Source organism: Gambusia affinis, linkage group LG16 (genome assembly GCF_019740435.1).
Source record: "Gambusia affinis linkage group LG16, SWU_Gaff_1.0, whole genome shotgun sequence".
Taxonomy (NCBI): domain Eukaryota; kingdom Metazoa; phylum Chordata; class Actinopteri; order Cyprinodontiformes; family Poeciliidae; genus Gambusia; species Gambusia affinis.
The window spans coordinates 2,408,651-2,426,400 of NC_057883.1; the positions used below are offsets into that span (position 1 = coordinate 2,408,651).

At 43.5% G+C, this 17,750-nt stretch overlaps 1 protein-coding gene across 1 annotated transcript in view; it reads right to left on the reverse strand.

The window, feature by feature from the left end:
- mgaa (MAX dimerization protein MGA a) overlaps positions 1–17,750 on the reverse strand; it is a 31,885-nt gene that overhangs the window by 1,811 nt on the left and 12,324 nt on the right. Inside the window, exons 8-28 of the mRNA XM_044142722.1 lie at positions 16,796–17,529; positions 14,948–15,224; positions 14,707–14,834; positions 14,527–14,604; positions 14,122–14,239; positions 13,645–14,006; positions 11,840–12,727; positions 11,004–11,484; positions 9,735–10,031; positions 8,838–9,122; positions 7,907–8,514; positions 6,896–6,986; positions 5,911–6,002; positions 4,978–5,111; positions 4,758–4,812; positions 4,279–4,401; positions 4,036–4,147; positions 3,819–3,945; positions 3,629–3,683; positions 2,323–2,437; positions 547–837 (exon numbers count right to left, since the gene is read on the reverse strand). Of these exons, the coding sequence (XP_043998657.1) occupies positions 547–837; positions 2,323–2,437; positions 3,629–3,683; positions 3,819–3,945; positions 4,036–4,147; positions 4,279–4,401; positions 4,758–4,812; positions 4,978–5,111; positions 5,911–6,002; positions 6,896–6,986; positions 7,907–8,514; positions 8,838–9,122; positions 9,735–10,031; positions 11,004–11,484; positions 11,840–12,727; positions 13,645–14,006; positions 14,122–14,239; positions 14,527–14,604; positions 14,707–14,834; positions 14,948–15,224; positions 16,796–17,529 (5,451 nt within the window). The remainder of the gene's footprint in view (positions 1–546; positions 838–2,322; positions 2,438–3,628; positions 3,684–3,818; positions 3,946–4,035; positions 4,148–4,278; positions 4,402–4,757; positions 4,813–4,977; positions 5,112–5,910; positions 6,003–6,895; positions 6,987–7,906; positions 8,515–8,837; positions 9,123–9,734; positions 10,032–11,003; positions 11,485–11,839; positions 12,728–13,644; positions 14,007–14,121; positions 14,240–14,526; positions 14,605–14,706; positions 14,835–14,947; positions 15,225–16,795; positions 17,530–17,750) is intronic.

Genomic DNA, 17,750 nt, shown 5'->3' on the forward strand with positions numbered 1-17,750 from the left:
TTAAAAATCTTTGTACATTTTTGGTGTGTTGTTATTCTCATTTACCTCTCCTTTTTTACATTGGAGTTATGTGCACTACATTCCACCTCATTTCTATACGCTATGCATCACTTTCCTTCTACATCAACAATGTATGGTGTGTGTGTGTGTAACCTCTAAAGTTTCACTGAAGCTTGTATCAAATAAAAATGATATCATATCAAATATCCTACAACTACTTCCTGCCATCTTTGTCGTTTCCACCAGTAGTAACATCCAGCTGTTGATCACATGACTCGTGTGATAGGAAAAAAAAAATTCCATAACAGTTTTGCAAACTACATCTATGTCAATACAGCAGAAAAACCACCTCATCCTGACGCTGAAGCTTTTGCCCAAAAAAGGTGAGCTTTTTCAAAACATTGGCCTGTTTCCATCAAGCGGATATATTTTCTTCATTTCAAATTTCACTATTTTACCATTAAAGGAAACTGAGTTACATTCATCTGTCTTCCTGACCCAGTTAAGCGGTTTTATCTACGTGTTATGTTGGCGGTGCCGCCTTACCCTTCTTAGCTGACGTTTTCTGAGGCAGCTCTTGGTTCCTGCTGCGAGACAGAATGTTTGGAACGGTCTTTATCCGTTTCGTGTCTGGAGGAGCCGGCGCGCCCATGGACACGGGCTGACGGAGAGGCTGCAGATGGACGGCAGCGGGCGTGGCCTGCAGGGGGCCATCGTCTCCCGTAGCAACGGCTACACAGTGGTCGCCCTCCGCTGGGACGTCATTGGCTGTGTGTTGCCTCCCCTCCATCTCGGGCTGCTTTTGATTGGTCAGCAGGTGCTGCGGCGTATCTGTCCCTGCAGCCACAAACACAAGAGATTCAAGGAAACCGCCAAACACGTGACATGTCACATTTACCTGACATGTTTCCATAATAAAGAACATATTTCCAAGCGATTTATTGAGCCTTTTGCTCCCAACGTCTAAAATGTTCTGCTTTTAGGGAGGTTTACAAAGTAAATGTGTGGAAATGACAACTGCCACAGTCCAAACAGCTTCTCCTCAGAGGATTTTTCTAATCTGCCTTCTTTTTGCGATTTGCAGGACTAAACGTCCTCTGAACCACATCATCCAGTGAGAGAGCTTACATTAGCAAATACCACGCTGATGGCATGACAGACAAGCTGATCCATAAATATTTACACTTCTTCTCCTCCTCAGTTTACCCATCCAGAGTTTAAAAGTATCTAGACATGAGTTGTGGCTGGCAGGCAGCTTCTGGTTCTGTTCTTTACTGGTTTTACAAAAGAACCAGTTTGGTTTTCCAGAACCGCCTCACAGGATCACAGTGAACCGAGACAGTTTGATGACAGAAATCTGATTAAGGACTCCAGCGGCCCTGCACACCGAGGCTCTAGTGTGATTTTACTGATTTGATTTAGCAGATCAAAAACCAAAATCGAGTCAGAAACTTCAAACATTTTGAACGGTGGCCACCAGCTCCTGATGAGAGCGGCTCTTCCTCTGTGACCCGGTTCAGAGCTGGATGCAGTTGACCAGGCCCAGAGGTTGCAGCAATGGGAGAAGAAAGAATTGCTGCAAAGCAATCATGAGCAGAAATTAAAACAGTTTAACACTGAAAGTACTTTGGTGAAGAAAAAAAAAAAAAAATCCTTGACTGGCCCAACTTCTGGCCCAGGTTCTGGAAATGTCACTCACTCACAGAGGAGCCAAGCAGAAACTCTTTAACAGACTTTTTATGAGACTTAAATCATATGTGGTGCTTTATTATCTTAAATATCTAAATGCCGTTTATATCAAACATAACTTAAGAAATTTGACTTTGTAATTTGATGTCTTGAAATTGGTCCTGTCTCTTTTTCCGACACTTCTCCTTCAGCATGGCATCATAACTCGATTCCATTATGTCGCTTAAAATCATTGTTAGGAACGTTGTACTGAGAAGTAGGTTGCATTATGAGCTCAGCTGATGCGCAGTTCCCAAAGTTGTTTGCTAATTAATGCTGGCTAGTCTAGAGGAGCTGGGTGGAGGAGGGCAGAAACTCAATTCAAGTGTTTCTCTGTATCTGTACTGGAAGTGAAAAAATATATTAGTGGATTCCTAATTAAAATGCAACTGTACAATCAAGCATGTTTGGTGGTTAGGCACAGAGTCTGACTGGAGAGCAGAAAAGTAGTTTGATTTCCCACTTTAGAGGTACAGTGAATGCAGCATGATGTTGAAGTTGTGAAGAGATAAAACTCAATCATTGTTAGTGATTTCCCTGATTCTAATTCATACTAATAGGCTCCAGTAAAGTACCGAAAGGTTAGTGTCAGACCTGGTGTGCCGTCGACATCCTCAGTGTGTGCATCTTGATTACCTTCTTTCTTCAAGCTCTGATTGGACCACAGGCTCTCCGCCTCTGTCAGAAGCTTCTGGACCTCCTGAGGAGCCTAAAACCCACAAACACTCCAAGTTCATTCGGTCCACTTCAAGGTCCACAAAGCAGCAGTCTCATGTGCTCACTTCTAAAAAAACCCCCAAAAAACGTTAAAGGGGCAGTATTATGTATTTGCCAGGCACATAGTACAATTTTACAGTACAATCAAATTATTACGTGGGGGCTGCACAGTGGGACAGTTGGTAGAGCTGTTGCTTTGCAGCGAAAAGGTCCTGTGTTCGATTCCCAGCCCGGGGTCTTTCTGCATGGAGTTTGCATGTTCTCCCTGTGCATGGTGGGTTCTCTCCGGGTTCTCCGGCTTCCTCCCACAGTCCAAAAACATGACTGTCAGGTTAATTGGGCTCTCTAAATTCTCCCTAGGTGTGAGTGGATGGTTGTTTATCCTGTGTGTCTCTGTGTTGCCCTGCGACAGACTGGCGACCTGTCCAGGATGAACCTGCCTCTCGCCTGGAACATTAGCTGGAGATTGGGACTGGCACCGGATTTAACATCTTGTAACAAGTCCCTTTAAAAGCTTCTACTCTTTTTGAAGCTCCGCCTTCAGGAAGTCATAACAACCTCCTGTATTAACCCTTTAGCAACATTTTTAATCAGCATTGCACTGAGAAGTAGCTCCTATAATAAACTCAGCATATGCCCAGTTCCACCAGGTGTTTGCCAATTGCTGCTGGCTAGTCTGAAGGAGCCGAGTGAGGCAGGGCTGCTCTGAGAGGCAGAACCTCAGAAGCTTGAAAACTGCAGCTTTGAGGAGGAGCTGTGCCTCAAAGGCGGGGCTAGGCCCACTCAGGCATTTTGCACAGCTGAATGGTTGCCATGGAGATTAAAGGATTTCTCAAACATATATGAAAGAATCAAAGCAAAACTCCGGGTATGTTTTTGATGAGGGCATAACATTATAACATGACGTAAAGTTTAAAAAAAAAAAAAGTTAACTTTACATAATACTGCTCCTTTAAGAGAATGTAACAGCTTTGTCACATGGACGCAGGTTGTTTTGGATGAGATCACCTGAAAACTGCTCCCTGTGTTCACTAGACTTTTTCAGATGATGTAAATCATGGAAGTATGAAAAAAAAAGCTAATATATCAGAAATCTGTAAGAGGCCAGGCAGTTTTTATGGTTCACTCGATTCTTCAGGATCTATTGGACCTGCTGGTTTCCCACGGTTACGGTAATACACACCTGACCAAGCTGCTCGGTTCTTGGAGAGATTGGAGAGTCCACTTCAGGTTCCGAACTGAAAAATAGAAAATGAAAGATTACACAGGAGGACGCGTTTAGACCTCAGAAATGTTACATATCAAGTTCTGAGAAGCTGCTGAAGACATGAAGCTGTCAAGCCCAGTGATGTGGGCTAGGCTTCACTTCTTACTCTGAATTAATGGTCATCTCTATCTGCTGCTGAGCCGCTCCACACCCACTGTTCTCCTCCAGGTTTTCCAAACTACCGCTCCAAGCCTCCAGCTCCTCCTGCTGACCAGTTCCCATCTGGCCATCACCTGATGGTAATATTTTAGAATTCCGTTGAAATGATGTAATCTAGATCAGTCCCAAGGTCGTGTTTAGTCTCCGATAAAAAGTGTTTCCACCTGCTGACGGAACCAGAATGGACAGGAACTCATCCCGTCTCTGCTCCAGGCTCCTCTTCTTCCTCTTCAGGTCTTCCTCACAGCACCTCAGCTCCTGGATCAGCTGCACAGCCTGCAGTAAAACGCACACCATGATCATCTTCAGACCAACACACACACACACACACACACACACACGCACACACACACACACACACACACACACACACACACACAGAGGAGGTTAGAGAACTGGTTGTGCACCTTTTCCAGCAGGGAGGTTCTGGACATGCCGTCATCGGCTGGTACCACTTCCCTCTTTAACTGGAGGAACATCTGCTTCATCTGGGCTCGATGCTTTCTGCAACTTTCATTGGATTCGTGGTGCTGCACAAAAATACACACACACACAACCATAAGCTTCACAGTCTTTAAAAGAAACTTGAAATGTATCAAAGTTGTTGCAGATGAGATTTTCTTGTTTTGTTTGTTTTTTGGGGGGGAAGCTGGTTTTATCTGGTTGCAATTAACAACTATTTTACTAAGAGAGAAAGAAAACAAAATCACGTTACATACATGAATCATGTTTCCTAACCACAACCTTCAGCAACTGCAGAGAGTCATCTTCCTTTATTTTGCATAAATAAACTAAATTCCAGTATTGTTTACCTCTGATAACTGATTCACTAAAAACAGATGCATCACAGAACCTGCTGGTCTCCCACGGTTACACCATTACACACCTGAACGTTAATCTGGGTCCTTTGACAATTTCCGGAGTTACCTTCAATTTCCAAGCTGAAAAACAGAAAATCCCAGATTACACAGCAGGACGCGTTTAGATCTCAGAAATGTCACCTGTCAAGTATTGAGAACCTGCTGAAGATATGAAGCCATCCAGCACCAACTAACCCACTGGATACCAGTCTGGTTAGCCCACAGTGACGTGGCTTCACTCCTTACTTTGTCTGCTGCTGAGCTGCTCCACCTCCACTGTTCCCCTCCAGGTTTTCCAAACTACCGCTCCAAGCCTCCTGCTGACCGGTTGCCAGCTGGCCATCACCTGTCAGCTCACCAGCAGCACCAGCAGCAGCGCCCTGCCACACCAAGAAACAGATGGAGCCCAGTCAAGTCAGCGGCCATTTTGGAGCTTCAGAGCAGCGTGGCATCTGTTTTTATGTGGCTACACACATTTGTTTGTCACAGGAGGATTCTGCGACCGTGCAAATATTTTGAACGGAACTTCAGGCACGAGATGCTTTACTAAATTAACTGACTAATGAAAACACTCTATGGTAAAACCATTGTGACAAGAATGAACTGTACAATTTTTTTTCTCTCTACAATGTTCCAACACGTCGTCGTACAAATGGTAAATTTTTGCACAGTTTATTTTGTTTCCCTCAGGAGAAAATGGTACCATGAGGAAAAGGATCCCAAAAGGTTTGAACATTTAAATCTAGAATATTTCAAACTATAAAGTTGTGGGAGCGAAAATATAGTCAAACTAAAAATGGGTCTTCAAAGTATTTTTTCCTAAGAAATGTCAACAATCAGGACAGTTTTCAAAACATTTCAAAGATCAAGTGAGATTCTGTAAGGTATAGATTGTTTTGTTTTTTTTTTCTTAATAAAGTCTTCATTAGAAAACTTCACTCTGGTTCTCTTTGTTGTAAAAATTCTTTTGGTGAAACATTTTAGTGTAAAAAAAAACCCCAAAACAAAATAAAAACATATAAGTGGATCAAACATTTTTATGTAACTTTACTGACACAAAGCATCAGAGTCAACAGGTTAACAGATGAAATAAAACTAATTCAAGGTAGAAAGTAGAAGCGTCGTGGAGGTGCGACTGTTTGCAGATAACCAGACACTGATCTTGTGTAAACGTCTTACATTAGTGACGGTTTTCCTCTTGGGGCTTTCCTCCTCAGATGAGATGTAGATCAGACCCTGGACCTCCGTCCTGCCAGCTGCAGCCTGACCCGCTGTCACAGAACCAGAGAACACACCCAGAACCGGGTCAGGTCACCAACACACAACTGCTACCGACAGACCTGCTAAATGGCTGGTGTTTAGATTATTTAAGCAGAAATATGTTTGTTTCCATTTTTTTTTTTAAAAAAAGCACTTAAACTAAAAACAAATTATCTTGCTTCACATTTGGACATAAATATTTAATGATTCGTTCACCTTAAAGTTGATATGAAAAGTCTGTATGGAAGAAAACAGAAATCATTTCCTCATATGAAACGTAGAACCTGCAGAACTCAGTGGAAACCAAACTGAAATCATTCAGGAAGAAGAAAGAGATCAACGCTGCTCGACCTCCCATAACCTCTTAAACCTGGGATGTGTTCAGCCACAGTATCTGATCACCTATTCGCTAACAGACTGACGTTTGTCTTTGAGTTTTGGAGGTGAGAGGTCACATTAAAAGGTGGAAAAAGTTCTGAAATGATTTATGATGCTTCTCATTACTGACATTCGGAAGCACTGAGTTCAAAATGGGCTTTAAGACTTTTTAAGTTGCATGAAAACACCCAAAACTGAGCAACTGAACCAACTTATCAGCTTTGAGACAAATGAAGGACAAAACTCTGACTAAGTATTTGTGCCTCGGTTCACTCTGGGATTCTCAGCCGAGATATTTTTTAGAAAACTAATTTTGCTGCCTGCCTTATTTGGCTTAAAGCTAAAAGAAAACCAGATTTTTTTTTATTTTTCACTGCAACCTTTCCTGCACAGAAACATTAAAGAGACGCTGCTGCCATAAAGGTCCCATTAGATCCCTCAGCTTGATTCAAATGATGTCATCTACAGTAGTAAAGCTGTAGTTTTTAAGACTCTGATTTATGGATAATAAAAAGTGTGTTCAGACCTGCTGATGGAGGCAGAACTGACTGGTTTCCATCACGACTCCTCGGCCGGTTTTTCTTCTTCTCCACGTCTCCTTTAGAGTGATTTGCATTCTGCAGAAAAATACATGCTGTGATCGTCACCAGAGCAAAAAAATAAAAACAGAAAATTCCATACACAGCCAATAATAATAATAATTAAAAAAAAGAAATAAAATTAGAAAAATAAATACTCCTTCGTTGGTTTGAGACGCATTTCCTGACAACCACTTCAACAACTACAGGGGGTCTATTCACTCTAAATCTAAATACAAGTTTGTTGTTTTTTTTTTTAATTAGTTCACACAAAACAAATGTTACTCTGTATCAATGCTAGCTGTGCTAATCCTAATAATTACAAATATCAGGTCCTAAAGCTGCAGCACGTAACTTTGACAGAAATGTTTGTTAAAAGTGTCGCCATGCTGTGACAGTTTGTGACGAGTCAGATAATCTGTGAAAAGAATACTTGAAATATCACTGTAATAATCGATTACTGCAGAGCTGTGTAGCACCTACTGCTCTCCGTCACAGATTCTCGCCTCTGATCCTACAATAAATAAATCCACCAATGTCATCAGTCAAATATATTCTCATGCACTGTCAATAAATTTTTTGGAGGGAAAAAAAAAAAGTAATCTTGTGATATGACACATCTACGTTATGGTTGGACAAAAGAATTAAGTAGAAAATATAGTTTTTGAACTATAACACTAAAAAAAAAATGATGGTGAAATTACAATCACAAAGAGGAAATCAGTGACAAAACCTTGGATCAGAGCATCAAAGCTTTTTTTTAAAACCAGAATCTAAATCTGCTCATCACAGAATGATGTAACTTTTACTGCCCCAGCTGACCAGCTTGTTCCTGACTGATTCATCCATCTGGGGCCAAATCTAAATCGTATTCACTGGACTAATAAGAACTTCAGGTTGTTTTAGTGAGAGAAAAACTAAACTTTCCAAATGAAAACATTGCGTTGGTCTGTAATCACCTGATTCTTCTCGTCCTCGCTCTCAGACTCCCTGAAGTCGGACGAGTCGTCCGTCTCGCTGCTGGACACCAAGTCCACCACTTCGTCCACAAACACGACGTTCAGGTCCATGGCGTCAAAGGCAAACTCCTCTTTAGGGCTGTGACAGTCAGGGGTGGGCCCAGGCGGGGGGGCCTGCGGCGGAGGTGAAGGCCCCCTCTGAGCGGCCGTCTGGACCATCAGCAGGGTCTGCGGTGAATCGTCGTGGCGATCGACTGGAGTGTCATTTTTTTCACACACTACAGGATTCGGGGGGGTGTAGTTCACAGGTTGGCTGGGGCCCTGGAGCCGTATGAGGCCGCGTTCTGGTCCCACCATTTGGGTGGAGGGCAGGAAAGGGAGTTGGATAAAGATGGGGTCCTTGACCGGGTGGGTGGGGACGATTCTAAACGTGCAGGTGTTCTGTGAGGACAGAAGGACGGAGGGCGGCAGGGGGGGGTTGGAGGAGGAAGACGAAGCTCCTGGGGACGGTGAAGGTAAAACCACAGAGGAAGAAGAGGACAGGTTGGTCAGAGCTGGCCTCTTCACCGCGGCTACTGGAGGCAGCGGGGCGCAGGAAGTAGAACGGCCTGAGGAAGAGGAGGAGGAAGAAGATAGGAAAAACTTTATTGGGCTAAAAAAATATTACTTCACACTGAAATCTATTCCAGAACCATCTCAGTTGCTATGAAGGTTAACTATCTTGCTCACATTTCCTTTCATTAACAGCAAAGTGTCCAGACTGAATCTGGTACAGTTTGGGTTCAGGATGAAAACAACGTCTGATTTACCGAGCCGAATAACAAATGGACTTAACTGGGTCTGATCAGATCTTTATTGATATAATATCCCATACCAATATTGCAAACAATAATTTGACAGTATTCAGCCCCGTCAGGGTTTCAACACTTACCTCCTCCATGACCTGTTGCTGATGGATTGCCAGGCCTCGGCAGGTTGGGGGTAATCAGCTGGACCAAGGCTCCGTCGGGTTTCCGGTAATACTGGACACCCGCTGACGACCGGACTGGCTTCAGGACCATCCTTTGGCCTGGGAACTGAGTGATCCGGGGTTGGAGCAAATTAACCACTTTAGGAGGATTTGGAAGCTGAATCAGCAGCGGCTGGGGGTCCGTCGGTGTCGTCGGGTTCTGAGGTGGGTTTGGAGGTCCAACAACCAAGTTTCGTCCCTCAGAGTCTAGATGTACACGAGACAGACGGCTGATTAAAGATTTGGAAAAGACAACAAAGTTATTTTCTCGGTATGTGGGCTATGTGTCGACACATAGCTGACACGTCCTTCACATATTTATTTAATAAGCAGTTTTGAACGTATTCAAAAGAAAATGCACGTCTTATTTCAGATTGGAAAAGCTAATCCATTTTTTTTATCTATTTATAAATGATAATATGTGCATTTCAAAATACAATAACTCTATTTATTCCTATATAAACAATTAAGACTAAAAAAAATAAATTTCCTTAAATACATGAGGGGTATTCTTAAGCATTTCTTTATTACTTATTTGATTTGAATAAAGCTAAAATCACTACAGATGTCTTATATGCCACTAGAAGTTGCATTTTGGTCAAAACAGATTAAAACTAAATTAAAGGTAAAGTTAAACATAACACTGCAACTCATTGCATACACAAACAACCTATTGAAAGAGGGGAGAACATTGATTTAAAGTGAATAGTTGTTGCAAAAAGAATCCAACACCAGCATCTTATTCTACACCGAGTGATGTTGACCCCACTGAGCTGAACTGCAGATTTCAACAAATCCTGGTCGTGTTTCAACACTCACTTCCTCCATGAACGGTTGCTGATGGATTACCGGGCCTCAGCTGGCTGGTGGGAATCAGCTGGACCAAGACTCCGTCGGGTTTTCGGTAATACTGGACACCCGCTGGTGACCGGACTGGCTTCAGGATCATCCTTTGGCCTGGGAGCTGAGTGATCCGGGGCGGGAGCAAAGGAGCAGCCACATTAGGAGGATTTGGAACCTGAATCAGCAGCGGCTGAGGTGGGGCCGAGTTCTGAGGTGGGGCCGAGTTCTGAGGTGGGTTTGGAGGTCCAACAACCAAGTTCTGTGGCTCAGAGTCTAGATGTACACGACAGGAGAGACGCTTGATTCAAAGGTTTAGAAAACACACCACAGTTCTTAGAAATCCACGTTTAAGAAATGTTTAGAAATGAATTTTGTTAGTGAAAACATTTTGACCGTTTTATTGTGTCTAAGACCAAAATTGAATGGGAAGGAGTTCAGAGTGAAGATGCAACACTATTAAGGTTTCTTGATGTAATTTCTGTTGGTAAATTTTTCACAGTTAGAATACTATTTAATACATTAGTATTGTAACTATTATTAGTAATATAAGTAGTAGTAATAGCACCATTCATAATTTCATCCTCCACTTATGCTTATTTGCAGTGCAGTGTGCGGTACACATTGTTAGGGCTCTTACTGTGAAAGTCTGAGGGAAGTGTTCTTACTTCGTTTTCTAACTTTACGCTATAAAATACATATTTGTCAAACTGCATCAGCTTGAATTATTCTTTTTGGCAGCTGCGATACTCATACAAAACTAACAAGTTGGTAACTAGTTCAACAAACCAGATCATCCTGAAAACAATAAGAGAAGTTAGCTTCAGCATTCGCTACTAGCAACTGCTGCCATGGGTGTGTAAGAGAACTGGATGGTCGTCAACAAGACGTCCTTTTGATATCCTACAGCTAGATTTATCATGTGTCTGAAATGATGTGATTTGGAAATAATAAAGACACGAGTTTAAAATATTAGGTTAGAAAAACAACATTTTTCTATTAGTATAAAGTAAAACCATTCTGAGCAAATGCATAAAACTCTACAGTATATAATGTGCTTTATGTGTGACTCCAGAGATTCGAGGCTTTAGCTGCTTGAAATTTTAATATTTAGTTTTAATCCTTTACAATGTTATACTGCCCTAAAAAAATACACAAATCTTTATAGATGTACATTTATACTTTTTACAATTTCATTGGAAAAACTGTCTAAATATGCTCTCTCTTAAGCTAGATATATGTGCTTACCTGTAGAAGGGGTGGGAAGAGGGATGGGACGAGTGAGAGGAGTGGCTGGAGGCTGTGACTGGACCACGGCTGGGTCAACAATGGAGGCTGGGGCAACAGCGGAGGCTGCAGGAGCAACAGTGGAGGCTGCAGGAGCAACAGTGGAGGCTGCAGGAGCAACAGCGGAGGCTGCAGGAGCAACAGTGGAGGCTGCAGGAGCAACAGCGGAGGCTGCAGGAGCAACAGTGGAGGCTGCAGGAGCAACAGTGGTGGCTGCAGGAGCAACAGTGGAGGCTGCAGAAGCAGGTGGGACACAATAAGCTGAAGAGGTGACGTGGGGCAAACTCTGAAGACTGCAAGACGGCTCGGACGATGAAGAAGACTGTTGCTGCTTTGTAGACCCCACTCTGCCTGTTAGATAAGCTGCCAGACGATTGGCTGGATGAAGCGCCCCCATCCTGCCCAACTTGATCTTTGCTAAAGGGTATTGCTTCCCATTGACCTGCAGGAGCACAGAAAACAGGAGAATACAAAGTAACACACTAGAAATCTGCTTCTATACCAGCAGAAAGAGAGAAATCATTCAGTGTCATCTGTGCTAGGATGGACCCCAGACTGATATAAACAGCAATGTGACATCAGCTGAGCTGCATGATGGAACAACCAAAAGGTTCCGACAGAGATCATTCTTCAGATCAACCTTGGACACATTGCGACTGTTTTGTGAGTTTGCCAGAAAAGATGAAGCTATGAAATGAAGCCATTACAAGACTTATTAGAAAACCATGTTGTAGGGTAACCAGAACCAAGAATGTCACTGAGTATAAAGGCAGAAGAAACAAAGTGATAAGTTTTACCTGTATCACATCTGCTGATCCTCCTGGCTTTTTCTTATTGGCTGAGAGAAAGCCAGAAGGTGATACTCCCACCAGTAAAGGGAAAGGCAGAGACATTTCAGTCCTCCTCTTCTTAACTGAATTTAACTCTTCTGTGCTTCTTTTCAGCTCATGTCTAGCCTTATAATGTCTGAAGCCTTCTCCATGCTTCTCCATATAATCTTCCCTTTCTTCTTTCTGGCAGTCATCTATAGACTCCACCTCCTTTTGGAAGTTCTTTATAGACTCCACCTCCTTTTGGAAGTTCTTTATAGACTCCCCCTTCTTTTGGAAGTTCTTTATGGACTCCACCTCCTTTTGAAAGTCTTTTATAGACTCTACCTCCTTTTCGAAGTCCTTTATTGGCTCCACCTCCTTTTGGAAGTCCTTTACAGACTCCGCCTTCTTTTGGAAATCCTTCGTAGACTCCACCTCTTTTTGGAACCTCTTTATGGACTCCACCTCATTTACAGGGTTCTTTGTAGGTGTCACCTGCTTCTGAAAGTCTTCCATAGCCTCCATGTCCACCTTTAACTTCTTCTGCCAGTTCTTCATAAGCTCCTTCTTCTCCATCACCACTTTGTGGCATTGCTCCAAAGGATCCATTTCCACTTTTAACTTCTTTTGCCAGTCTACTGTGGGCTTGTCCTTCACCATCACCTCCATCTGGCAGTCCTCCATGAGCTCTTCCTCCTCCTCCTTCTTAATCACTTCCTTCTGCCATTCCCCTATGGGCTCCTCCTCCATCACTTCCTTCTGCCAGTCTTCTACAGACTCCATGGACACAGAGTCTGTGGAAGACTGATTCATCACATTCTTTGAGCTTTTAGGAGGCTCCTCCTTTTTTGAAATCAAATCAGAGCGGTTGTCCTAAAAGACAAAACATGTTGGATAAGGTCCAGGACACAACATAACAAGAAAATCAAATGATTCCCTGTTTAACTAAAACGACAATGGAAAAAAAGGGCACATCACGTCACCAGCAATCACTACAAAATGGAAGAACGGTCACTTCTGAGCGGCAAACAGTTTGAAGCTACAAATGGGAAAATTCAGTTTCTCTTAATATGAAAATACAACCCTTTTCCATCTCTGTATGGACATTGAAGTGTCCTGGAAGTGGCTAAGATGGCTGGAAATATTGATGATGATGTTAATGATTACAACATATTTTAATATTTGGAAATTAATTTTCGTATTATACCCGCATGGGAAAAACTGAGTCTACCAAATGATTCAGTGGGATCTCCCAACACAAGCCACTCAATCAGGCCTCAATCAGAGCACAGCGTTTTAATAATGCTGAGGTCTGAACTTAAACTAGGTCATTGCATTGCCAGTTTGGGATCCCTGACCAGTCGTTGACTCAGTTTGGACAAGGACTGCTGAACAAATGGCTTCTTGTTTGACTCTAAAATACGTTGGTTTACAGAGAAGTTTATGGTGGATTTACTGACTGTAAGGTGTCAAGGTTTTGTGATGGCAAACAAGCCCACATCAAGACCCTTCCACAACTGTGCTTGACACTTACATGATGTCCCTGTTTGTTGTATCCAGCATTCAAGGGATGGACAATAGAGCTGTTATTAAAAAATGTTTTTGTCATGCTGAAACCTGTGAGTCATTGCAACACCAATAAATTCCTATTAATGATTTTTGAAAAGTGCAAAAAATTAACTGTATTAGCAGAATTGCCATTTCGACGATCTTGTTCCAGTTGACATATAAGATTTGGTTGCTTTCAAATAGCATTCCAGATATGAACCAACATGTAACTTGTTCTTCACCTGTCTGTGTTGAGCTGCTGGTTTGATGCCTCGTTTCCTTCCATGAGTCACTGTTTTTTTGGCTGGTGCCTTTTTCCTGTCCAGAATTGGTGTGGAGATCTGGACCTTATACTCGATGCACCTGTTTCCGCTAGTTTCATCCACTGTCTCGTCGATTGGAGTGATGAGGTAGTTTTTGATCCAGAAAGGTCTGTCCAGTTGATCCTGAGCCATCGCCTCACACAGCTTCTTCAACACGTGGCTGCGGTCGCTGTCGCTCACCCACTTGCAGTCGGCCAGGATCATGAGGCGTTTCGATGGTTTAGAATGGAGTGCTTCTGAAGAACTCGGAGGGCTAGCGCTGGGTGATTCGCCTGTATCTGCTGATGAAGAACGAGAAAAGCTTTCCGTTACGCTCAGGACATGAATCTGAAAATACAACTAGCACTAAAAGCTGATGGGAAAACATCCACCATGATGGGTTGGTCATGAACTTACCAGAAGGAGGTCTGGGTGTGGAAACATTAGTCTGAGTAGAGGTTTGTTCTCCATGTTTATGGACTTTCAGTTCTGCATCTTTTTGCCTGAATGACATCAGCTTTTTGGATTCTTCCTCCTGTTGAGTTAATATTGGACTACAAGTCATTCATATGGTCCATGAATGGGTCGAGAGCAATTCAGATATGGATCTGTCTTTTATGTGCAAAAGGTTAGTCATATCCTTACAGAATGCTATTGTATAAAAACAATTCCAAAACAGATACTCATCATGTTCTTCACTCCCGATGTGGTGCAGAAAATTAAGTTTAGTTTCTACGCATTGCTGTAGAATAACACCAAACAGGGTAAAATCTACTGATGTCCTGAGTCTTTTCTGACCAAAGCCCTAACGAGCATCATTACCTTCTGTTTCTGCGTCTTCCTGATGAAACTTCGAACTCTGGCACAGCTGCTGCGATATTTCCTTCTCACCTGAATAGACTTAAAAAAAATTTTTTTTTTTAAATCACAGCATTCACTTCAGCCCATATCTGCCCCCTTTACTCATATTGTGTAGGTATCAATACTGTAAAGAATAATTACAGGTGGCTGAAGAAAGGGAGCCACATCCGGCGCATGGACTGGCTCTGGATCAGAGGCGTCAGCGTTCTTCCTCCACAGGGTCCGGACCCGCTCCGCAGGGTGGGCCACGGTCTCCGCCTCTTTCAGGACTGCAAGTTCAACAGGTTGGATGGAGTACGCTTACATCTTGTCAATGGCAAGCTGCTTCTACTTAAGATATTTTGTTCTGGTTAAATAATAAAGGCGGAATTTAAAAATGTACCATAGGCCATCTTCATCATCCTTCTCCTCTTCTTCTTGGGTTTGCATTGCAGGGAGGAGGGGCTGGCGTCGGAGCTGTCCAGGTTCTTGAGCAGAACCACCTTCTGCTTAAGGCAGCCGCAGCCGAACATGCAGAGCGGCCGGCCGCAGTGGCTGATCCTGGAACAGTGAGACAAACTGGAGCAGACGCACCCCAGCCTGCAGAACTCGTTCAGACAGTTCAGAGCTTGTCTCTGCCTTAGCTTGATCGGAGCCGTCGGATTCTCTCTCACAAAACCCTGAGGGGGGGGGGAGTGGAAAACAGGACAGGACGGTACCGTACACTGCAGCTGGAAGCATGCTTTTATAAGACTGCCACACAATTTACAGAACAGATCACAAAGATTTCATACAAGGATGTTTATGAACTCTCACTTGGAATGGATTGGTCCCACTAATCAATGTATTCCATGTTTTAACCCTTTTCTGCCTAAATTCATCTCTACTAAACTAAATTATACATGATTGGAGGTCAAGCACATTAAAAGACGTAGAGATTGTTCATTTAAGTATGATGTGTTTTCTAGCCACATTGTAACATTTCATAGCACTATCAAATAACTATGTCACTTTCAGTTGTTATAAATACGCTGTCTGTATAAAATAGGACTTGAAAGAAATTTGACTTTGTTATTTAACAGTCATCACAACATGGCTCCTCTATTAACTCTTTATCAACATTTTTACCAGCATTGCTCTGAGAAGTAGCTCCTATAATGAGCTCAGCAGATGTGCTGTTTTTATCCATCAGATGTTTGCTAACTGCTGCTGGCTAGTCTGAAGGAGCTGAGCGGGGGAGTCCCAGGACAGGGCTGCTCTGTGAGGTGGAAGCTCAGAAACTGAAGCTCCTTTCTTTTATCCAAATTCTCATCTGCACTTAGATCGAACGTGCTTCCAGGGTGAATTTGTGGCATTAGTCTGCGAAGATTTAATCTCTCAAAATTACGAAGCAGACACATTCAATCTGCAAGTTTGCATTTGATGTTTGTGGTTCAGAGTCAGTCTGAAAACACCATGATGTTTTTACTTCAGCTAATCAGAATCTCTTGTTGTCCTTTGCCTGACGGATTATTCATTTACACAACGTTCTGTTTTGACCAGAGCCGAGATCTGTTTCAACTGCAGTATTTCATTTTAATTAAGAAAAATTAATTTTTTACATATTTGTTATGAATGTCAGTATGTCGTGACAGTATAGTAATCTGTGAAGGAAACAACAATAACAAGCTTGTCTGCCTTCCTCAAGTCCCAACTAGAGAAATACAGCGCTCAATCAGAAACAACCAATCACAAGCAGGAGGAGGGTCATAGCGCTGTCAATCACACGCATGAATGCACCGCTCACACCCCCTTATTCTCTGCTGTGCTACAGCTTCTTCCCGTCAGCAGAGCCTGTCGTGGAGCCAGCTAATGCTAGTTACCATGGCCACCGATGATGACTGATAAATAGTTTTCTGGTAAAACTAAGTTGTTTCTCTGCCATCAGCACATTTAGCAGCTTGTACATGAGGTTGAGTGACAGCGTTAAGAACCTCCTCCTGCCTCTGATTGGTTGTTTCTGTCTGGGAGTGGTGTGTTCCCGAAGAGGGCAGCAGTAGTTCTTGGAGATTGATGTTTTGACAGATTATCTGTTTCATACCAAACTGTCATGAGATAGTGACAGTTTTAACAAACGGGTGGAAAAACAACATATTTTTATAAAAGAAAGAGCCTTCATTAGTTTCTCTGACATGTTGAATGCTGCAGGTCTCTTCTCTAAAAGGAGAGGACTGAGACACAGACCCACTCTGGGAAACAAACTGGAACTCACAGTTTGAGTGAAGAGGGACATCAGGGCGACGGTGGCCCTCTCTGCGGTGATGTTGGTTTGGAAGCGGCCCTCCAGAACCACGCTGTCCTCCAGCTCCTTGAGCCTGGCGTAGGCCCGGGTCACCGTGACTCTGCTCTCCTTTTTCTGGCCATCCACAGACTGACTGGACGGCTGCTTCCTCACTGAGTCTGGTTTGAGCTCAGAGTCGGACTCCAGCGGAGCCATCTCCTCAGACACGTTGAGCAGCGTGGACACACTGAGGGTCTGAGAGGACGCTCTGGGTTTCAGCCTCCTCCTCTTTGTAAAAGCAGGCCCGTTCAGAGGTTCTGTGGTCAGAGAACCAGGCATGGAGTACGGCAACTCCACTGCTGCTGGAAAGACCGAAGCAGCACCAGCAGCTTTGATTCTGTTCGGTTTGGGACCTCTGGGTTTCCTCTCCGCCCTCCGGCCGGCTGCGCTCTCTTTGAGTCGTGATCTCTTCGACGGCGGGATGAATCCGGATATGATGTCTGAGGCGGGCGAGCCGGCTGAGGGCTTCTTCAGGATGTGGTTCAGAGTCCGGACGTAGCTGGTGCTGCTCACAGGGAGCCGATAGGACGGCGCTTCTGCTGGCGGCTGGGAGAAACTGGAGGCGCGCTCGTCGATCAGCTTCCCCTCCGACTCCAGATACTCGTCCAGCATGTCGCTGCAGAACGCAGACAGGTTCTTCTTTGGCAGGTCGGCACTGGGACCAGCTGCAGGATGCAGAGTGAGACATATAAGAAGGATTTAAAGCAAAAGGATTTCACCACTCAGCCTCTCAGGGTCAACTAGGCAAGGTGGGTGACATCAACTTAACTCACTCACTCTTTGGTTACCTAGCAACAACCTGCTGAATAACTTGAACAGCAGTTAAAACTTTGACTGTCTGCCCCAAAAGGCTCACATGTTAGACGTCTGGTCCATGAGGAGACCA